A 24,574-nucleotide genomic window follows, 5' to 3' on the forward strand; every position below is an offset into this window, starting at 1 on the left:
AAAAAACTTAAAAGGGAATATTATGAACAACTTCATACCAATTGACAACTTATATAAAATATTCTTTATAAACCAAGTTTTCCAAAATTGAAGTGAGAAAAAAATAGAAAATCTGATAATTCAGATATATTAAATAAAGATTATATTAATACATTTTTCCTCTGAATGATAAACTCTTTTAAATAATTATGTAAAAATTAATGCCAGTTTATACAAACTAAGAATTGAGAAATTAAAGACATTTATGAAATAATTTGGGAACCAGCACAATTTGAGTAGTTATGGCATCCAAACCTGAATTTGACAGTATAATAAAGAAAAACAACAAACCTGTTTCTTTTACAAACATGTATGGAAATTTTATTTTAAATATTAATCAAATAAACTTCAGTGATGTATAAGAGGAAAACAATAGGTTAAGAGAAAATGGTGGTTATTTCAGGAATTCAATGCAGGTTAATATTGAAATTTGATGTATATAATTTACCACATTAACAGATATAGGAATAAATAAATGCAAATGTCATTTGATAAAATTCAGAATACATTAATGGTAAAATTGTTAGCAAATAAAAATGGAAAGGAACTTTCAAAGTGTCTTTTTAAACTCTCAATAAATATCATTAGTGATAAATTATTGAAAACTTTCTGCTGGAGGTCAAGAATGAGAATAGGATTCCCACCCTTACTACTTCAATTCAGTAGTTAACTATAGGCCTCAATCAGTGGAATAAGACAAAGAAGGACCAAAAGGCACAATGATTGAGAGGGAAGAAATCCTCTTTTTAAAAAAGGTATGATTATCACATAAAAAAGCGTGAAGAATCTCTAATTTATTAGCAATCATTAATGAAGTTAGCAATGCCATGGGATACAAGGTCAATACACAAATATGAGTTGTCTGTCTACATACCAACAATAACAAAAAATGAAAATTTTAGATATGATTTACAATGTTTCCAAAATATCAAGTACTTGGAAAGAAATCTAATAGAATATTCTTAATACTTCTATACTGAAAACCACAAACATTGTTGAGAAAATATAGAATATCTAACTAAATAGAGGAATATACAATGTTCACTAGTTGAAAGACTCGATAATGGGAATGATGGGAATGTTAGTTCTTCTCCAGTCAATCACTAGAGAAGACAAAATCCTAAACAAAATTTTAGCCAATTTCTTTTTGAAAAGAGATGCATAGACTATAAAGTTGTACAAAAATACAACAGGACAATAAGAACCAAAGTAATCATGAAGAAAAAGAATAAAACTAGAGATATCACACCTAAGGCATGATCCATGGAAGAAATAATTGATAGGCTGGACATCATTAAAATTAAAATTTTCTGCTCTGCCAAAGAGTCTACCAATGGAATGAAAAGACAGGCCACAGGCTAGGAAAATATTGACAAAAGGTATATTATAAAGGAATATTATCCAAAATATACAAATATTATAAACACTGAACAATAATAAAATCATCATTCTTATGTAAAACTGGCCAAAATAACAATTTACTGAATAAAATAGCTAGATGGCAAATAAGTATGTGAAAACATGCTCAATATTATATGTCATCAAGGAAATAAAAAATAAAATAACTTTGAGATACCACTGCAAAACCATAGAATGTCCAAACTCTAGATCATTGGAAAAACCACATGCTGAGGAAAATGGGAGCAAAAGCAATTTTCATTCACTGCTGATGGGAATGAAAAATGGTTCAGCTTGGCATCTTCTTACAAAGCTAAATATACTCTTACTATTTGATGCAGTAATCATGTGTCATAATATTTATCCAAAGTTGTTGAAAATTTAGATCCTCACAAAAACTTGCAAGGTGAAGTTTATAGCAGCGGTAATCATAACTGTCAAGATGAAAATGCCCATCAATAATTGAATGGATAAGTAACTGTGATGCAGTCAGACATTTAATATTATCATTCAACACCAAAATAGTCATCAAATTATTAAAGGCATGGAGAAAATCTAAATGCATTTTACTAAATGAAATAGTTAATCTCAAATGACTATATAATGGACTAATCTGATTACATGACATTTTGGAAAAGGCAAAACTGTGGAGACAGTAAAAATATCTGTGGTTTCCAGGGGGTCCAGATGAGGGAGAGATAGGTGGAGCCTAGGAGATTTTTAGGCTAGTGAAACTATCCTCTGAAGGTGAATACATGTCATTTTACATTTGTCAAAACTCATACAGTGTATAGTACCAGGAATGAACCTTAATTTAAACTAAAGACTTAGTGATAAAGATTAATGCAGGTACATAAATTGTAAGACATGTACAACTTTGACAGAGAATGTTGATAATGGGGAAGGTTGTGCCTGTGTGGGGATAGGCGTATATGGAAAATTTTTTGCCTTCTGATTTTTTTCTGTGGGTAAAAAACTGCTTTTTAAAATAGTCTATTGATGGGGCTGGTGTTGTGGGTCAGTAGTAGAGTTCTTGCCTAGCATGTATCAGGCACTGGGTTCAATTCTCAGCACCACATATAAATACATAAAATAAAGGTTCGTTGACAACTAAAAATATTTTAAAAATGAAATAAAATAGTCTATTGATTCTAAAATGGAGGACTTACCTCTCATAACAAACTCTGTTATAAGACTATGGTAAACAATAGAATGTGGTATTGTAAGATAAATAAGTAGAAAAATGGAATACTTGAGCCAAAATGTGGTCACCTGATTTAAAAGGACTATGTCATTTCAGAAATAATGAGGATAATTTTTTCAAAAACTGGTGTAGAGACATTTGGATATATATATATGAAAAATGACCCTAATATTATTCACTTGAAGAAAGTAATTTAAAATAGATTATAACTTTCATCATGCAAATTATAGTTATTAGTTTTTCAAGATACATCATAAAAGAATATTTTTATGCTTTGGAGTATGCAAAATATTTAAATCATACACACAAACTGCTAACTATAAATGAAATATGTTGACAAATCAGACCAAATTAAAAATTTCTTGATCAATGTCACTATAATAAATTTTAAATACAAGCATACAACCTAACTACTATGTATAGCCACTAAGCTTTTAAAAAATTATTTTAAAAATATAGGCGTGGAGTAGGAAACGATATTTTCAACACATGCATCTGAAAAAGATATTTCCAGAATACAGAAGACACTTCTCCAGAGTAATAAGGATACAGACAAATGTCCCAAATAGAAAAATATAAAAAGAATTTAACAAGCACATCACAAGAATGTAAACTAGTGGACAATGAATTTGTGAAAATGTGCATGATTTCATGAATCACTATGGAAATGCTAATTAAAACCACAAACATGATATTATCACACTTAAAACTGAAAAGAAAACATCAAATGTTGACAAGGATATGAAGAAACTGGAACTCCCAAACTTTGCTGGTATTACTACAACTACTTTTGAAAAATATTTCACAATATTTGAAAAATCTAAATATATGTGCATGCATTAATGCACAACAATCCTATTGTTGGATTCTACATACAACAATCCTATTGTTGTATATATTCAAAGCCTATGAATATATACAACATATATAGCAGTAGTACCAAAAAAACTCAAAGCTGGAAAAACCCCAATTTTCAGCAAGTACAGAATGTATAAATTATCAAGGTATATATTCCTACATCTGAAAAATATAAACCAATGAGTACAAAACACATTAGAACAACATGACAGATCAGTTTCACTTAATAATATGTTAACTGAAAGAAAGTTGACAAAATAGTAATACCCTATAGCTTCATTCACATAAGAGTTCAAAAGAAGGCAGAGATAGCTACAAGAACAGAAGTCAGGATAGCCCTTACCTTTTGGGAGGGAGGGTAAAACAACCAATGGAAGAAGGGGAATTCTTAGTTTTTGGTAGTGTTTCAATTTTCAATCTAGGATCTTGTAAAAGTATATAAACTTCGCTAAAATTCACTGATTTGAGATACACTGGTATATTCATGTATAAACATATTCATGTATATTCATGTATATACATATGAAAGATTGGTCAGATCTATCCTTTTATTCCATCTTCCTCTTGGACTACTCTACTGATCTTTCCTCTATTTTGATGTAATATCCACAACACCATGGCCATTTTTCCATTAGCTTCCACATATCAGAGAAAACAATCAAACTTGGACATTTTGGGGACGAACTTGGGACTGAATTAGAGAAAATTATTTTCCATGCATTTGTAATTATGTCAAAGTGTATTCTAATGTTATAACTTTAAAAAAATAAGTGTAACCTTAAAAAATAAGTAAGAAATACACAGACACACATACAAAGATGGTATTAAGTCAAAATCCTACCTTTAACAAACAATATTTCACTGAGTTGTACACTTATATTTTGTGACATATTTCTGATGGAAATTTATACATCAAAATTAATTTTTTAAAAATAGAAAATTTCTAATATCCATTAATTTCTTAAATATAATAAATTACAAACACAAAGTTTCTTCATGTACTCCAAAAATTAAGACTAATATATCAGTTTAGTTTCTTCTTACAGGTATTCATACACTTAAAATTAACTCCAAATGTTCATTTAGAACTTCTAATAACTTGGAGATGAAATAAAGATCGCTTTTGTGGCTTAAAAGGTGTGTATTGATACACACCAGGTTTAGAATCTGGAATGAAATGTCAAGTAATATATGCAATAGTAAGTGCGGACGCGTGGTGGCGCTGCAGGTTAAGAGTGTGAATAAAGAGATCGGGATTCCCAGGACGCCATTGAGCTGGGAATCAGAACTCTGAAAGCTCCTTAAAAAAAGGAGGCGTTTTAGGTGATCTCCACCACACAGATCTTCAGAGAAGGCATCGTTCTAAGTGCGTGTTACACAAAAACATTAAACTCAAGATTATTTAACCAAATCATCTCAGTGGATTGTATATCGAATTGAAGGAACTGCCATTCTGGACGGATTTGAACAATGGAGACTGCACTAGCAAAACCACTCCAGAAAAGGCAAGTTATTTTTCTTGCTATGCTATTGTTTTTGTGGGAGGCTGACTCTGAGGCAATTAGGTATTCTGTGCCAGAAGAAACAGAAAGTGGCTACTCTGTGGCCAACCTGGCAAAAGATCTGGGGCTCAGGGTGGGGGAGCTGGCCACTCGGGGCGCGCGAATCCATCACAAAGGCAGCGAACAGCTCTTGCAGCTCAATGTAAAGACCGGCGATTTGCTTCTACAGGAAAAACTAGACCGGGAGGTGCTCTGTGGGGTGATAGAACCCTGTATATTGCATTTCCAATTGTTACTAGAAAACCCGGTGCAGTTGTTTCAAGTTGATGTGCGACTCACAGATGTAAATGACCATTCTCCAGAGTTTCTAGACAGGGAAATGCTCATCAAAGTCCCAGAGAGCTCCCAGGCAGGGACAGTGTTTGCTTTGAAATCAGCTCAGGACTTGGACATAGGTAGCAGCAGTGTTCAGAACTACACAATCAGCCCCAACTCCAATTTTCGTGTTGTTACACACAATCGCGGAGATGGCAGAAAATACCCAGAGCTGGTGTTGGGCAAAGCTCTGGACAGGGAGGAACAGCCTGAGCTCATTTTAACCCTCACAGCGCTGGATGGTGGGGTGCCACCCAGGTCTGGTACAGTCACAGTACGCATTGAAGTAATAGACATCAATGATAATGCCCCCGAATTTATACACTCGCTATATGAGGTACACGTTCCTGAGAACAGTCCCATAAACTCGTTAGTTCTCGTTGTCTCTGCTCGAGATTTAGATGCAGGAACGTATGGCAGTGTAGCCTACTCTTTCTTTGAAGGTGATGAAGATTCTCAATCATTTCTAATACACGAAAAAACAGGGGAAATTTTTCTGCAAAGGGCACTGGATTTTGAGGTAACCCAACATTATGTCATAGAAATTGCAGCCACTGATGGAGGAGGCCTTGTGGGAAAATGCACAGTGGCCATAGAAGTGGTGGATGTGAATGACAATGCTCCTGAACTAATCATGTCGACACTCACCAGCTCTATTCCGGAAAACTCCCCTGAGACTGTAGTTGCCATTTTCAGCGTTTCTGATCCAGACTCCGGGGACAATGGTAGGATGGTTTGCTCCATACAAAACGACCTCCCCTTCCTCTTGAAGCCCACATTTAAGAACTTTTACACTTTGGTGACAGAGGGCCCCCTGGACAGAGAGAGCAGAGCCCAGTACAACATCACCATCACAGTCACCGACTTGGGGACACCCAGGCTGAAAACCGAGCACAGCATAACCGTCCTGGTCTCCGACGTCAACGACAACGCCCCTGCCTTCTCGCAGACGTCCTACACGCTGTCGGTGCGCGAGAACAACAGCCCCGCCCTGCACATAGGCGGCGTCAGCGCCACAGACAGAGACTCAGGCAGCAACGCCCAGCTGACCTACTCGCTGCTGCCGCCCCAGGACCCGCACCTGCCCCTCGCCTCGCTGGTCTCCATCAACGCGGACAACGGGCAGCTGTTCGCGCTGAGGGCGCTGGACTTCGAGGTCCTGCAGGCGTTCGAGTTCCGCGTGGGCGCCACAGACCACGGCTCGCCCGCGCTGAGCAGCCAGGCGCTGGTGCGCGTCGTGGTGCTGGACGACAACGACAACTCGCCCTTCGTGCTCTACCCGCTGCAGAACGCCTCTGCGCCCTGCACCGAGCTGGTGCCCAGGGCGGCAGAGCCGGGCTACCTGGTCACCAAGGTGGTGGCGGTGGACGGAGACTCGGGCCAGAACGCCTGGCTGTCGTTCCAGCTGCTCAAGGCCACGGAGCCCGGGCTGTTTGGCGTGTGGGCGCACAATGGCGAGGTGCGCACCGCCAGGCTGCTGAGCGAGCGCGACGCGGCCAGGCACAGGCTGGTGGTGCTGGTCAAGGACAATGGCGAGCCGCCGCTGTCTGCCAACGTCACGCTGCACGTGCTGCTGGTGGATGGCTTCTCGCAGCCCTACCTGCCGCTGCCGGAAGTGGCGCCCGATCGCGCGCAGGCCGACTCGCTGACAGTCTACTTGGTCATCGCCTTGGCTTCGGTGTCGTCTCTCTTCCTCTTTTCGGTGCTGGTGTTTGTGGCGGTGAGGCTGTGCAGGAGGTGCAGGGCGGCGCCGCTGGGTGTGTGCTCTGTGCCTGAGGGCCACTTTCCTAGCCACCTGGTGGATGTTAGTGGCACTGGGACCCTGTCCCAGAGTTACCAGTATGAAGTTTGTTTGGCTGGGAACTCTGGGTCTGGTGAATTCAAATTCCTGAAGCCTATATTTCCCAACTTCGTGATTCAGGACCCTGGGAGGGAAGTTAAGGAAAACTCCAACTGCAGAAATAGCTTTGTATTCAGTTAATTTTATATTTTTTTCTTGATAAGTTGGCAAAATTCCTATTGCAATTTCTTTCTTTAGTAATTCTAGTTCTATTAAAATATTCTTTACCAGTAATCCAGACCTATGCATATTTCTGATAGCTCTAAATTTGTTCTTATTGGCATTATTCTTAGCATTTTTAGTCATAAGAGGTATACATTTTGTACCTAGGTGATCTCCTAACGGTTAGTTTTCTGTAAATTAAGGAAGTAGTTGAAAACAATTTATTTTAATGAACTTCCTACTTTCATCAACCATTTAAAGTCTTGAATGAAATCTTGAATTTCCATGTATTTGTGGCGCCCATCTTTAACACGTAAGTTTATCTTTCAATTCCAGAGTGTTGGCATTGAACTAAATTTATGGTTGGCTGTACTACCAGGTTAGCCCACTGAGTAACCATGATGATAAAATCTAGTCTACTTGTTTTTCTCAAATTGCATGTCAATATCACATTTCATTAAAATCTTAATACACAAAAGGTGTGGCCCTTTTCCTGTTGTGTGCACCACATATCTAAGACAATGATATTTTATTTGGTTGCTACTTACCTAAAACATTGTAATTCTTCCATAATACTAAGATTTAAGATATTTAAATAAATCTCATTTAAGATAAACTAAAGGAAGATGATCATATAATTTGCCATCCCCTTCACCAAATAAAATTGTTAAATCCGTGCTTCACATAATCATATTTAAAGAATAATCTCAGAGCCTGAATTATGCCCTGAATCCCTTCAAAGAATTTAGGATGCTTCAGGGTCCTGTTCTTTTGCTTCATAAATAGATGACAAGTGGAATAACTGTGCACATTTCCTTTGGTTTTCCTGAAGATTCTCCTGCCTTTTCAATAATCAGGAAATTTCTTTTACATTTTCACTATTCTGTTTAGTTCTTATTGACTGATCAAAGATTTTACACTTTGTAGTTGTGAACAGTCTTTATCAACAACATAATGATTTCTTCATGATGTTTAATTATGTTCACTTTTTTGTTCTTTGTCATTTGAATTTAATTTTCAATGACATCAAAGTTGCATTTTTAAGAACTAAATATTATTTTTTCCTTGAGTACTTTGAAGAGTAATGAATTTATCTGAATTATAATAGTTCTCAGTTTTGTTCAATAAGTGTAGTAAGTTGTTTGTGTGATTCCTTGCTGGTTAAACGTATATGGATATAAGACAACATTATTGAACTTCTGGCAGAATAAGAGGAGTTAAAAAGCTAATTTTATAATGTAACATTTATTTTTGAATCTTAAATATCATTTTACTGGAGATTAAGTACTTCTGCTTTTCCTTGAATTACTAATTTTTCTGAGGATATAATAAAAAAGAAAAACTACTGACATTTAGATGAGTTTTGAAACAAAGATTTTAGCCATCATTCAATTGAAAAGTTGAAGTGAGGAAGAGATAAAAGTGAGAATATAATTAAACACAAACATATATACAAGATCTAAATATGGTGGTTAACTTTAATGATTTCTCCCTTTATTATAACCTATTTAAAGGAATACCTTTTGTGTATGACAAGTAATATGTCTGGTTAAAGTTTTCACCAATATATTTCAAGATCATGAAAATTCGGTTTCACTTTTCATAAGTCTAATTTGTATAACCACACAAAGGACAAATGATCATTTGATACCCGCCTTATTCCTGTGTGCATTCATAAAGTTTGGATCATTCCTTTCCAGCTAGGGGATATAACCAGAATGTAGAAAAGATCAACATTTTGAAATTCAGTCACTAGGATTTAGTAGTGAACATGTTCCAAATCATATTCACAACATGCCTACCATATGAAAATACACCAATTTTCATATGTTACAGAACCAAGATAGAGAATGGAGGCTAGTATCTTCATAATGACACCCATGTCAATATGCTTTTTCTCAAATGCTTCTATTGCAGATGCATCTTTTATAATTCCTTTTCTGTTGTCTTTGATGAGTTTAACATGTGCTATTTGGGGTGCAGAGATTGTACTGAAGTCAATACACTTTGAGATTCCCTCTTCTTTCATGATATAAAATTACAAAATTTATTTTTAAAGTGTGAGGTTAAAACATTCATGTATTTACTGGGATTCTGCTTCCAGGTTAGATGCAGTGTCTGGAAGCATAAAACAACATTAAAACTGGCCATAAGTCAAAAATCATCTCTTTATAGCAACAGAAAGCAGATGATATAATAAGACCTGAATGGACTCAGATTTTTGAGTAGGAATATTCCTGGGGATGAGAACTAAATCCTACAACTTTCCCCCAAACAAATTGTGTAAATCTGAAAATGAACAACAGTCTTTTATTAGGAACAGAATAACTTCAGTAGCCTTTGGAAGACTGGAGGATTCAAGCTCAGGACCAGTTTCCCCCTCAAAGGACTTGGCAAACTCAGAGCATCTCAGGGAATACTAAAAACTTAAGTGGAAAATTCTTGAAAAGTAGAGTAAAGTGTTTCATGTTATACAATGATTAGAGTTTGGGATTTCCATAGGAAGGGACTATAGAGGATATACTAAATTCTCAAGTGACAATTCTGTAGGGCTAGATGTTTATCAGGACTTCAAAGAATCTTGATTGAGCCCAGTGCCTGTTTTATGACAATTTGTTTAGATAGGGTTCTGTGAAGCTACCAGAAGAAAAAGTGAGCTCTTCCTGGAGGAAGAATAACATCAACTTGATCCTGAACAGTTTTTTTACATAAATATCCAAAATTTAGCAAAAAAATTAGTAGGTTCATATGCATGAATATGTGCACATGGGCACACATAATCATACAACTGGATGGTACAGATAAAACAACAAAAACGTAACTTCCCAAAATACATAGATGATCCAGATATTAGAATTAATTGACACATTAAACTAAGTAAGGCTAATGTGCTAAAAAATGAACAATAGAGAAAATAGATATAAAGAGAATTTCACCCAACAATTGAAAATTTCAAATGGAAAATAATTCTACAACTGAAAGATATAATGTCTGATATAAAACTAAATGGTTTATTGTCATTGACATTAAGGAATACAGTATCAGTGCATGTAGTCAGGTCAATATGAACTATAGAAATACAAATAGAAAAATAATGAAAAATATAGAAAAGAACTTTAGTGACATGTGGAATACAATGAAAAACTCAAACAGAAGTATGGTTTTCCTAGGATAAGGAGAGCACAATAGTGGATAATAAGCAATATTTAAACAGATAATGATAAGATTGATGAAATTGGTTCCACTTCAAGATACTCAGTGAAACCTAATTGGGATAAATAAAAAACAAAACACAACTAGGCATATTGTAGGAAATTTGCTCAAGACAAAGCAATAAAAATTAAATCAACCACATACAAATGATCTGTTACTTTTAAAGAAGCATAAGTAAAATGGAAATCTTTTAACATAAATCAATGAAACCACAGGCAAAGAATAAATGTCTTAAGGACCTTGAAGAAAATTATTACCAAACTAGAATTCTATTACCAGAAAACATGATCATCAAACAGGATATTCTGATACATTTTTTTTAAAACAATCAAAACCTGAAGAGAATTAATCAGTCACATTTGCATTAAAAGAAATGCTTTTAGTGGACATCATCAGGCAAAAGAAGAGACTTAAAGGGAAGGGTAAATATAAATGAGGATTGATTTAATGTTGATTGTGCTAGTTAGTCATGATAGTTTCTTAAAGGATTTAAAATATATAAGACATTTAAATTCATAATAGCAAAAACATCAAGTTACAAGTATAGAGTTAAAGATTTCTAATGTGCCAAGCTTTATCTCATGAATGTAGAAAAATTTTTGGTAGATTCTTGTATATAAAAGTTGTGCCCTGTAATAAAGAATAACCAAAAATAAGTGAAGGTAAATAAAAAATGACTAGTGCTTCAATAATCTAAAAGAAGGATAAAACCTTAGAGGTAAATGGAAAAATAATTAGATTTATATGTAGCTTGAAAGATATTAGATATTAGATTAATTATAATTGAATTAAGTAATTCAATTAAATAATTAAAATATTCAGACTACACTTAAGAAAAACTCGAATATATGCTATCAACTAAATGTGTGTGAGGGAGAGAGAAAACAATGAGTGAAGGTAAAAAAATGGGTTGATGTGTTTAGTATGCTAGTCAAAATAAATTTAGTGTTGCTACATTCACATAAGACAAAGGAGGCTTTAAGGATAGATTTGTTGCTAGTGATAAAGACAGTTGTTTCAAAATAACAAAAAGGCAAAGAAATATACCAGAAAAAAATGAGGTTAGTGACTGAATGTTTCTCTATGGGCTAACTACAAAATACAAAAGATAAGATGGCAGAATACAAATACAACGTAGACAAACCACAACCATATCAGGAGACTTCATATAACTGTCCATTCCTAACAGAATAAGAAAACAAAACACACACACACACACACACACACACACACACACACACATGAAATTTGAAGTGCTGAGCAACAAAATGTCATATTCAAATACATGACACACATAACACACTAAAACACACGTTCTTCTTACGTACATATAAAATATAAAAATTGTCTATATTCCAGATCATAAAACAAGTCTCATTTTTAATAAAAGGAATTGAAATCGCTCAGCATGCTTTTTGACTGTAACAGAAAAAGATAGAGATTAAAATATGACAAGAAATCCCCAAATATTTCCAAATTAAATAACACAACACACAACTCAAAAAAGAAATCACAACAGAAATTTCCAAAGAATTTGAACTGGGTAAAAAATTGTCAAGAACTGACATATCAAAACACAACTTGGAAATGGAAAACTAAATGCACATATTAGAAAAGAAAATCAATAATGGAAGCTTTGGTCTCAAGAATCTAGAAAAGAACAGCAATTCAAATGTGAATAATGTAGTTGCACATACAAAATACACAAGACAAAGATACAACAAAGCAAATTGGTAAACCAGAAAGTGGGTTCTTCATAATTATTAGCAAAATTAAAACTTTTAGATTAATCAAGTAAACCAAGGAAAATACCAATTACCATTATTAGGAGTAAAAACATGAAAAATCGCTATCAATCCTACAGACATTTTAATAAAAAGTAGATTTTGTGAACAATTTCCTGCCCACATAGTGTATCTCTGTACCCTATGATCATTTTTTTTTTCCTGTGACTATAAATCTGTTCTTTAAAATAGTCTATTGTTTTTGGCTAGGTGCAGTGGTGCACACCTGTAATCCCAGTGGCTGGGGAGGCTGAGGCAGGAGGATCAAGTGTTCAAATCCAGCCACAGCAAAAGTGAGGCACTAAGCAACTCAGTGGAACTCTGTCTCTAAATAAAATGCAAAATAGGGCTAGGGATGTGCTGCGACCAGCACAGTCAAACTCTTGGTTCCAGTGAGGGGCAAAGTGTGATTGGAAACTCAAGATTCACAAACACAGATTTTGATGATTAAGCTGGGATCAGGTGGAGATCTTCACTCTGATGGAGATGCATATCTAAAGAGTTATTTATATATGTCTCATCATCAGGTTAAAGACTATGCAACCATTATTCTTTGTATTTAAGAAAGTTACAGAAACTAGGATAGCTATGTAGCTTTTCCACAGTTGCAATCCACAGTTGCAAAGTTCAGTGTTGGAACTTTGTGTAGCTCTTGAGAAATTACATTGTTAAAAGTTACTGTCAAGTGGCAGGAACAGGAGAAGCAGAGATGGTAAAACATTGAGGTTGTCTAGCATAAGAATTCCTTTATTCCCAGCAGCTATGTGCCTAAGATCAAGGTCAGAGCTGATAGGATTCTTGCACAGCTTCCTCATGCAGGGCTAAGCATCCTGTGCCCTTGCACAGAAACGTTCCCAGACACCAGACATACCACAGCCATGAGGTCATCAAAGACCCCCCCACTCTCAGTCACTGTTTTCCCATCCTCTGTCACTGCTCTCCACAGGGATGTGGCTCAGCAGTCAAGTGCCCTGAGTTCAATCCCCAGTACACCAAAAAAATACTATTGTTTTAAAAATGAAAGCCTTACTTTCAAATAATAAAACCCATGACAAAGATATATTGACTAAGGCAATGTGGTATTGCAGGATAAACAAATAGAAAAGTTGAATACTTGAGCAACCTGAAATCACCTGATTTAATAATGAGGTTTCTGAAATAATTGGGAATGGATTATCATTGCCATAGCTGGTAAAAAGGCATATGGATATCTTTTGACTCTAACTAGATTCTTACTGAAAAAAATAAGTTTAGTTTGATTATAGCTTCCGATGGGAAAAGGTATAGTAATTAATATTTCAAAATCTATCATATAAGACTTTTGTGTACACAAATATTTACATAGAACACTAAAATGCTAACCAAAAGTGAAAAGTATTTGTAAATCCAAACAAAGTTAAAGAAGTTTTCTTGATTCAATATGCCATAATAGAAATTAAAATATAAACAAAATATAGAGTGGGAGAAGATATGTGTAATATATAAAAAGAACCTATACCCATAATAAAAAAAAGTACTTCTACAGACCAAAAAAGCAAACATAGTAATGCCCCAATAATAAAAATGACAAAAGACTTGAATAAGTACTTCACAAAAATTTGTCCTAATGGTAAATAAACATGTGAAAATGTAAAAATTTTTGTTAATCACCAGGATATTCAAATCAGAATTACAAAACGATATTACCAGACACTCAATAGAATATGTAGAACTGAAATTACAACATTAAATGTTGACAAGGATATGGAAAACTGGAACCCTCAAACTTTATTGGTACTAGAAAAACTACTTTTGGAAAATGTTTCACAGTATTTCCTAAAACTGAATATATGTGTACATCTTAATGCACAGCAATACAACTAATATGAATATATTCAGAATATATACATGGACATGGTCACCAAAAGACAAGTACAAGAATGTTCATAACAATACTACTAAAAAGAAGGGCTCAAAACTGGAAAAACACTAATGTTCTTGAGCTGGAGAATACATAAAGAAACTACGATATATTCATATATAAAACTATTATAAAGCAATGAGAATAAAACAAATCAGAAGGACGAACCACTTATTAATTTTATAAACAGTGAATGAAAAAAGACAGACATAAGAAAGTAATGCTCTATAACTCCAATTTATGAAAGTACATAAAAGCCAAAATATGACTAAGACAATAGAATTCAGGATAGTGCTTATGTTTGGGGGGCAAGTTAGTAATCAGACAATGGCAGGAGAGGACTTCCTGAGTTTGGGCAGCATTCTATTTTTAATCTACATTCTATTTATAGGAGTGGATCCACTTCCTTTAAATTCAAAGTGGTACACTTACATTTGTGTCTTTTTGTAGATATTTTGGGCCCCAACATTAAAATAATTTTGGGAAAATTTCAGAATTTGTAGGTGTCCATTACCAATTATCTTTTTAAATATAATCAGGTTATGAACCAACAAAGTTTCTTCTTGTACTTAGAAGGTACTTTTTGGAGATTAACATCATTTTTGTTGTTTGTTCCTTGTTTGGTTGGTTGTGGTACCAGATATTGAACTGAGGGGCACTTAACTATTGAGCAATACGCAGCCTGTTTTATTTTTTATTTTGGGAAAGCATCCCTCTAAATTCATAAGGATGGCTTTGAATATGCAATGCTCCTGCTTCAGCTTCCCTAGCTCCTGGAATTGGAGTCGTGCGTTAAACAAGTATTCTTGCACGGAAAACTTACCCAGCAAATATTTGTTTAAAACTTAATAACTTGAAGGTACAATTAAGCGTGATTTTGTAATTAAAAGGGTTTTGAGCAGAGCAGGTTTACAATTTGGAATGAAATGAGAAGTAATACATGCAATAGTAAATGAGGACGCCTGGTGGCGCTGCAGGCTAAGAGTGTGAATAATGGGCCCTGCGGATGTCCTGGACGCCATTGAGATGGGAATCAGAACTCTGAAAGCTCCCCCAAAGAAGGAGACACATCAGGTGAGCTCCAGGAGACAGATCCTCAGAGAAAGCATTATCTAAGTATATGTCAGAGAGAAGTATTTACTCAAGATTATTTAACCAAATCATCTCAGTGGATTGTATATCGAATTGAAGGAACTGCCATTCTGAACGGATTTTAACAATGGAGACTGCACTAGCAAAACCACTCCAGAAAAGGCAAGTTATTTTTCTTGCTATGCTATTGTTTTTGTGGGAGGCTGACTCTGAGGCAATTAGGTATTCCGTGCCAGAAGAAACAGAAAGTGGCTACTCTGTGGCCAACCTGGCAAAAGATCTGGGGCTCAGGGTGGGGGAGCTGGCCACTCGGGGCGCGCGAATCCATCACAAAGGCAGCGAACAGCTCTTGCAGCTCAATGTAAAGACCGGCGATTTGCTTCTACAGGAAAAACTAGACCGGGAGGTGCTCTGTGGGGTGATAGAACCCTGTATATTGCATTTCCAATTGTTACTAGAAAACCCGGTGCAGTTGTTTCAAGTTGATGTGCAACTCACAGATGTAAATGACCATTCTCCAGAATTTCTGGACAGGGAAATGCTCCTTAGAATCCCAGAGAGTGCCCAGGCAGGGACAGTGTTTGCTTTGAAATCAGCTCAGGACTTGGACATGGGTAGTAACAGTGTTCAGAACTACACAATCAGCCCCAACTCCAATTTTCGTGTTGTTACACACAATCGCGGAGATGGCAGTAAATACCCAGAGCTGGTGTTGGGCAAAGCTCTGGACAGGGAGGAACAGCCTGAGCTCATTTTAACCCTCACAGCGCTGGATGGTGGGGTGCCACCCAGGTCTGGGACAGTCACAGTACGCGTTGAAGTGGTAGACATCAATGATAATGCCCCCAAATTTTTACAGTCACTGTATGAAGTACAGGTTCCTGAGAACACTCCCATAAACTCATTAGTTCTCGTTGTCTCTGCTCGAGATTTAGATGCAGGAACATATGGCAGTGTAGCCTACACACTATTCCAAGGCGGTGAAGTTTCTCAACCATTTGTAATAGATGAAATAAAAGGAGAAATTCATCTGCAAAGGGCATTGGATTTTGAGGCAACTCAACATTATAACGTGGAAATTGTAGCCACAGACAGTGGGGGCTTTTCAGGAAAATGCACTGTGGCCATAGAAGTGGTGGATGTGAATGACAATGCTCCTGAACTAATCATGTCAAAGATCAGCAGCTCTATCCCAGAAAACTCCCCTGAGACTGTAGTTGCCATTTTCAGCGTTTCTGATCCAGACTCTGGGGACAATGGTAGGATGGTTTGCTCCATACAAAACGACCTCCCCTTCCTCTTGAAGCCCACATTTAAGAACTTTTACACCCTGGTAACAGAGGGCCAGCTAGACAGAGAGAGCAGAGCCCAGTACAACATCACCATCACAGTCACCGACTTGGGGACACCCAGGCTGAAAACCGAGCACAGCATAACCGTCCTGGTCTCCGACGTCAACGACAACGCCCCTGCCTTCTCGCAGACGTCCTACACGCTGTCGGTGCGCGAGAACAACAGCCCCGCCCTGCACATAGGCGGCGTCAGCGCCACAGACAGAGACTCAGGCAGCAACGCCCAGCTGACCTACTCGCTGCTGCCGCCCCAGGACCCGCACCTGCCCCTCGCCTCGCTGGTCTCCATCAACGCGGACAACGGGCAGCTGTTCGCGCTGAGGGCGCTGGACTTCGAGGCCCTGCAGGCGTTCGAGTTCCGCGTGGGCGCCACAGACCACGGCTCGCCCGCGCTGAGCAGCCAGGCGCTGGTGCGCGTCGTGGTGCTGGACGACAACGACAACTCGCCCTTCGTGCTCTATCCGCTGCAGAACGCCTCTGCGCCCTGCACCGAGCTGGTGCCCAGGGCGGCAGAGCCGGGCTACCTGGTCACCAAGGTGGTGGCGGTGGACGGAGACTCGGGCCAGAACGCCTGGCTGTCGTTCCAGCTGCTCAAGGCCACGGAGCCCGGGCTGTTTGGCGTGTGGGCGCACAATGGCGAGGTGCGCACCGCCAGGCTGCTGAGCGAGCGCGACGCGGCCAGGCACAGGCTGGTGGTGCTGGTCAAGGACAATGGCGAGCCGCCGCTGTCTGCCAGCGTCACGCTGCACGTGCTGCTGGTGGATGGCTTCTCGCAGCCCTACCTGCCGCTGCCGGAAGTGGCGCCCGATCGCGCGCTGGCCGACTCGCTGACAGTCTACTTGGTCATCGCCTTGGCCTCGGTGTCGTCGCTCTTCCTCTTTTCGGTGCTGGTGTTTGTGGCGGTGAGGCTGTGCAGGAGGAGCAGGGCGGCGCCGCTGAGTGTGTGTTCTGTGCCTGAGGGCCACTTTCCTGGTCACCTGGTGGATGTCAGTGGCACTGGGACCCTGTCCCAGAGCTACCAGTATGAGGTTTGTTTGCCTGGAGACTCTGAGACTAGCGACTTCAAGTTCCTGAAGCCCATATTCCCCAAATTACTTCCCCAGAGCTCTAGGGAAGAAATTCATTAAAATGCTATCTTCAGCAATAGTTTTGGATTCTATTAATCTTATTATATTGCAATACTTTTTTACTATTTATCTCTAATATTTTCTGGATTATGAGTTACCGTGTGTCATGGGGAAAAAGTCTCCCTTCAGGTATACCTTTGATTTCCCTTCTGTAGTAGATTTTTTAGCTTAAATTTATATTGTCCAATGTTGGAAAAATCAATCTTTCTTTATTACATTTATGCACTGTCATTACAAATTCATGCTAAGGGTTTTTTTCTGATATTTTTAGTCTTCTTTTTGCTATTTGCTATGCTATGCTATACTGGCTTAATAAATTCCACTTGTAACTTTTCCATATGTCCTACTCATTCTGTGTCATCTCACTCCAAGGATTTTAGATGTTAAATTGTAGAAAAGATTACCTCATTTTATTCATTTTGTTTTCAAACGAATACATAAGATAACAAATCCCATATGTGGAAAGCATAATAAAATGCAACAATACCTTTTGTTTTCCAACCCTAAGCCTCCTTGGCAAACATTTTTTGAAAAAACTTAATTTATGTGTAGCATACAGAAAGAAAAGTGAAAGTAATGTTCAGCTGGATGTATTTTCACATAGCCAATATAATTGGCACTAGCAACTTGAGAAAATGGATCATTTGTATTGCACTCAGCTCAAATTACTTCTTCAAATCACTGCTAACCAGTTTATAAATGATATACTTACTTCCCACAACATAATTTATTTTTTCCTCTTTGAACTTATATAAATGTAGTAAGTATGAACTGATTTGTGTCTGGTTGCTTTTGCTCAATAATATATGAAATTTATTCATAATTGTTTTAATTTTTCATTCTCATTGCTGTATTTTGCTTCACTGTATTAGTCTACAAACATTTAATAAATATCCTGTAGACACATATGAGTCGGTGCATGGATTCACTGTTATGAATAACCCTGCTCTGAACATTCTTGCAGTCTTTCCACAAGTATATGCAGTTCGGTTGGATATGTATACCTAGGGATAGAATTGATGCTTATTTAGTAAGTACATGTCCTCGGTTAGTAGATATTTCAAAATAGTTTCCCAAATTGGTTGTGCCATTTGCACTATTGAAAATGTCTACATGTATCCATTTCTTTGTATTTTTGCCAACACCTGGTATTGTCTGTTTTTAAATTTTATATCATTAGAAAGCATTTTTAAACCTTTTCAAAAACACCTCTTACCTTTACTTCCTTAGTATTAGTTAATATGTTTGTAACTGTTATGGATTGAATTGAGCTTCCATCCCCACCAGTTTCATATGAAATCTGAATTCCTACTACTTCAGAATGTGACCATGTTTAGAGACAGGGCCTATGAAGAGGGAAGTACATTAATACTGTTCTTGCCCTAAACAAATAAAACTGGTGTCTTTCTAAAAGGAAATTAGGACATAGAGAAAAAAACCAGACACATGCATGCACAGAGATGATCATGTCAAGTTGCCAGAATAAGATCATCATCTGCAGGCAAGAAGAGGGGCTTCAGAATTTAAAAAATTATTTATCTAAGACTTATATCCTCCAGAACTGTAAGAAAATAACTATGTGTGGTTTAAGTGACCCATTCTGTGGTGTTTGTTATGGCAATCCTACAAACTATATTAGTAATTTTTCAGACATTTTTTCTTTAGACAATTTACTCTTATAACTTCTGGGTACTACACTTAAAAATAACTTTAATTATTTGTTCTTCACTTAGATCTATATTACTATTTTGTGTATTTCTCCTGTCAAATTGAAACCTCCATTTACTATCTGTTAACAATAGCTTCACTGATTTTTTTTTTGGATGAAATGAAGACATTCTTATTCTTTCTTCTGTATTTTTCTTCCTTATGTATTCCAACCTCCCTCAGTGAACTGCTATCTTTAACCACATCTTGTCTATATATATGTTTTGGAAACTGAAAATACATATTGAATTTTACTTTTAATGATAATATAAATTATTAATTCCCTACAACCAAAGATTATCAGGAACACAGTTTATCAAAACAAAGTTGGGAATATTGACTTATTGTAGTGATGGAAACTGTAGAAATAAGAAATAAGAAACTTATAAAGGAGTTCTAGGATTTGGGTTTGTGGTTGGAAATTTGGGGGAGGGTTTGAGAAAGTATGGGTTAGCTCTGGATTGGATGCTTTAAGAAAACGGAAATGAATCTATGATTAAGTTTCTTAGTGAATTTCATTGAGGAAGTGAGGAGAACAAAAGTGAAATGAAAGTATAATTGGTGAAAAAGCAGCTTTCACTCATATTTGCAAGGCAGTGGAGGTCTTTGGTCATTGTTTTGGTTTGAACAATATTATTCTGGTCTCTGCTCAACCATGAAGTCATTTTATCTTGATCTTGCTCACTCAGAATCACAAAGGTCTTTTCTGATGTTGATGTTGGGTGAGATTGCTCATGTCAGTGGGAGATCTTGACCTATCTGTGAGTGTCAGGACTGTTCCTAGTTATTAGAGGCTAATTCTTTCTCAAATATTGTTTATTATACATTCATAGTACTCGGAATAAGGACTATAATACCTTCTCCGTGGATCTACAGTTGTGCTTCCTGTGTCATTGAAAACAGAATGTTCCTAAAATCAAGACCAAATGAATCCACCTTTTAAATTCCATGAGTTGCCTTTACCTTATCTTCCCATTTTTTTCAAAATCTCAATTATGAATTCAGCTTCCCATATTTCCTACCTGGAGTCCTCTACGTTTTTGCTTCTCCTAGAATTAAATGGTCTCTGTATCTGTCCAAAACTGCCCTCTGGTCTTCATTCTCTCCTAGTTGATTTCATGATGTGATGGGACCCTCATCCACTTCTTTCCTTTTTCATTCCCTCTCTTTGCTATAGTACATCCAAAAAGAGTATGTACAGAATAAACTTACTGTGTTTTACATGTCTGAAAATGTATTTAGTTTTCCCTCATACTTGACTGATGATTCAGTGAGATAGAGAATACTTGCTCTGAAATTTAAAATCATTTATTTATTATTAATCCATAATTTTTAAGAAAACTTACTTAATCTGAATCTTGATAAGTTTTATTCTCTTCTCTCTCACACTTATTATATAAAATATATAAATTATATGTATATGTAACATAATATATGTAATTTCTGTCTCCTTCCCTCTCAAATTTTAGAAGTTATCTATTAGGGCAGTTTGAATTTCACAATAATTTTATGATTTTTTCATTCAATTTCTGGACGCTTGATGTAATTTTGTATCCCAACAATTCATTTATGCTCATCTCTGAGATATTTCCCTCTACTATTATTTCCTTACCAATTTTGTCCTAACTTTATCTTGTTATTTCTGAGATTTGAGCTTGTCAGATATAGAACATTTATAATCAATTCTCTATTATATTAGTGTTTTATTTTGTTATGTTTTTTACTTTATATTCTGACATCTCTCACTTTCAGTTCCTTGTAGTGTATTATTAATTTTGGTGTCATATTTAAATCCGTAAGAACTTTATTTGATTGATACTTTTCCATGGTATCATTTCAGATTTTCCACAACTCACTTCATTTCCTGAATTATCTATTTCCTACAGAGTCCATTTTTCGTTTTCCTTTTCCTTTTTATCTCATTTCTTTCTTGCTGTTCTTTTGTTATATATTCTGATTTTCATATATCTTGTGAGTCCTGGTTATCAGTTTATATGTAATAAAGAACTAGATAGATTATTTTCAACAGCTGCTCTTTTATATACATTCTCTCTCTTTGTATTACAGGGTAGTTTCAACTCAGGCTTCTTTCCTGAATAGAAACTCTGACCAGAATGCTCTGTGAGAAGCAATGCAGGGCCAGGTTGATAATGTCAGATGTGACTTTATGGTGGGTTATGATGAGAGGGCAGGGAAGTCTTTCTAGGAAGTGACCCTTAAAATGCCTATAAAGGCTCTAATCTGGGATTCCAAAATCTCCACTAAATGTTTGTGTTCCCTAGAAGATTCTTTTGATTTCTTTAGAAAAAATGAGCCTTAAGATTTTGAGGGAAAAATATTTTTTAAATTTTATTACATATTGTATATAGTATGTACTATATACTTTCTATATATATAACTGTTAACAAGTTCATTATATGTACCTCATTTAATCCATCAAATAATTGTGTAATCAGTATTCTTTTTTAGAGTGAACAAACAAATGTACAGAGGTAAACCAGTTTGACAAACATCATTATCTTAATCAATTCAGGCTTCTAAAATGAAGTGCTATAGACTCAGTAGCTTATAAACAGCTGAAATTTATTTTTCACAGTTCTGGAGTCTGGCAGTCTGAGCTCAGGGTGCCAGCATGGTTGAATTCTGTTGAGGGCCCTCTTGCAGATTATACAATGCTGAATTCTCATTATGTCCTCATTATATTCTCTTTATATCACATTCCCAAATAGAGAGTACTTTCTTGGGTCCCTTATATAGGGGAACTAATACCATTCCTAAGAGATCTATACTCATGACCCATTTACTTCTGAAAGGCCCTCTTTCCTAATACTACCACATTGGGAGTTAGGATTTCATCAGCCATCTAGCTAGTAAGAACTAAAATGATAATTCAAATCCAGGCAGACTGACTCCAGAGAAATTTTTCTTTTCTTAAATTTTTTCCTACTTTGAAATGTATTAAAATTTCCAAAAAGTGTATGTAATGTATATATTCATTTTAAAATAAATAATAGTAAAATGATCATCTATGCATCTGCTTAACACTTAGAACAATGACAACTGGAAGTACCTCTTAGCCTCCATATTAACATCTTTCATCCCTATAAAAAAAACTCATGGCTTGAATTTTTAAATTAATTTTTTATTCTTCATAACTGCAATTGATATGCATAAGTTCTTCAGTAATATGCTGGTTAGTTTTGTCTGTGTTTGCATTTTATGTGAATGGATTCATGTAGTATGGATCATCTGTGGGTTTGCTTTTTAAAATCTTGGATTTGAATTCATCCATGTTGATAAAATTTTGTATTGTTTTGTAGTATATACGTACATTCTCGCTTTTAAATTCATTTTGCTCTTGATTGACTTTTTAGTTGTTCTGAATTTAGTCACTGTTAACAATGGTTATATAAGTACATCAAGGAAGGTACTCTTTGAGTCCTGTCAAGAATCAGTAAGATATCAAAGTGAATGTAATAGACAATTAATAGATACCCCAATGCCAAAAGGGCAGGGATATTAGAATTATCTGAAAGAAAATTTCAAAACAGATTTGATGAAGTGCTTCAAACAGTAGTTATGAACCCAGAATAGCCAAAGCAATCCTTAGCAAGAAGAGTGAAACAAGAGGCATCACACTACCAGACCTTAAACTATACTACAGAGCAATAGTAACAAAAATGGCATGGTACTGGCACCAAAATAGACATGTAGGCCAATGGTACAAAATAGAAGACACAGAGACGAACCCACCTAAATATAGTTATGCCATGCTAGACAAAGGTGCCAAATATATACATTGGAGAAAAGATACTCTTTTCAACAGATGGTGCTGGAAAAACTGGAAATCCATATGTAACAAAATGAAATTAAACCTTTATCTCGCACCCTGCACAAAAATCAACTCAAAGTGGATCAAAGATTTAGGAACTAAACAGACCCCACACCTAATAGAAGAAAAAGTAGGCCCAAATCTTCATCATATGGGCTTAGGACCTGACTTCCTTAACAAGACTTCTAAAGCACAAGAAGCAAAATTAGGAATCAATAAATGGGATGGATTCAAACTAAAAAGCTTCTTCTCAGAAAAGGGAACAATCAACAATGTGAAGAGAGAGCCTACAGAATGGGAAAAAAATCTTTACCACATGCACCTCAGATAGAGCACTAATCTCCAAGATATATAAAGAACTCAAAAAACTTAACACCAAAAAACAAATAACCCAATCAATAAATGGGCTAAGGAACTGAACAGACACTTCACAGAAGATGATATTCAATTGATCAACAAATATATGGAAAAATGTTCATCATCTCTTGCAATTAGAAAAATTCAAACTACTCTAAGATTTCATCTCACTCCAGTCAGAATGGCAATTATCAAGAATACAAGCAAAAACAAGTGTTGGTGGGGATGCAGGGGAAAAATGTACACTCATACAGTGTTGTTGGGATTATAGACTGGTACAACCACTTTGGATAGCAATATGGCGATTCCTAAGAAAACTTGGAATGGAACAATTTGACCCAGCTATCCCACTCCTCAGTTTATACCCAAAGGACTTAAAATCAGCATACTACAGTGATGCAGTCACATCAATGTTTATAGCAGCTCAAATCACAATAGCTAAACCATGGAACCAACCTAGATGCCCTTCAACAGATGAATGGGTAAAGAAAATGTGGTACATATATACATTGGAATATTACTCAGTCTTTGAAAAGAATGAAATTATGCCATTTGCAGGTAAATGGATGGAACTGGAGAGTGTCATGCTATGTGAAATAAGTCAATCTCCAAAAACCAAAGACTGAATGTTTTCTCTGATAAGTGGATGATGATCCATAGTGGGGGATGGATAGGGAAAAATGAAGGAACTTAAGATTCTACAGAGGGTAGTGAGGGGAGGGATGGGGAATGTGGGGGAGGGGAAGGACAGTAGATTGTGAGACAGATATTATTATCCTATATTCCTGTATGAAAAGAAATTTTTTAAAAAATATTTTCACTGTCTAAAAAA

The 24,574-nt window shown here is 36.3% G+C and overlaps 2 protein-coding genes across 2 annotated transcripts; both read left to right on the forward strand.

The window, feature by feature from the left end:
• The first annotated feature begins 4,789 nt into the window (after positions 1–4,789).
• Positions 4,790–7,932, forward strand: LOC124987573 (protocadherin beta-5-like). Its single transcript, XM_047556856.1, has one exon. It carries the CDS (start codon positions 4,970–4,972, stop codon positions 7,355–7,357), a length of 2,388 nt encoding a protein of 795 aa, XP_047412812.1. The 5' UTR covers positions 4,790–4,969; the 3' UTR covers positions 7,358–7,932.
• A 7,101-nt stretch (positions 7,933–15,033) lies between these two features.
• Positions 15,034–18,691, forward strand: LOC124986845 (protocadherin beta-5-like). Its single transcript, XM_047555649.1, has one exon. The coding sequence runs from the start codon at positions 15,495–15,497 to the stop codon at positions 17,844–17,846; it is 2,352 nt and encodes a 783-aa protein (XP_047411605.1). The 5' UTR covers positions 15,034–15,494; the 3' UTR covers positions 17,847–18,691.
• Positions 18,692–24,574: the final 5,883 nt, after the last annotated feature.

Source organism: Sciurus carolinensis, chromosome 6 (genome assembly GCF_902686445.1).
Source record: "Sciurus carolinensis chromosome 6, mSciCar1.2, whole genome shotgun sequence".
NCBI lineage: Eukaryota > Metazoa > Chordata > Mammalia > Rodentia > Sciuridae > Sciurus > Sciurus carolinensis.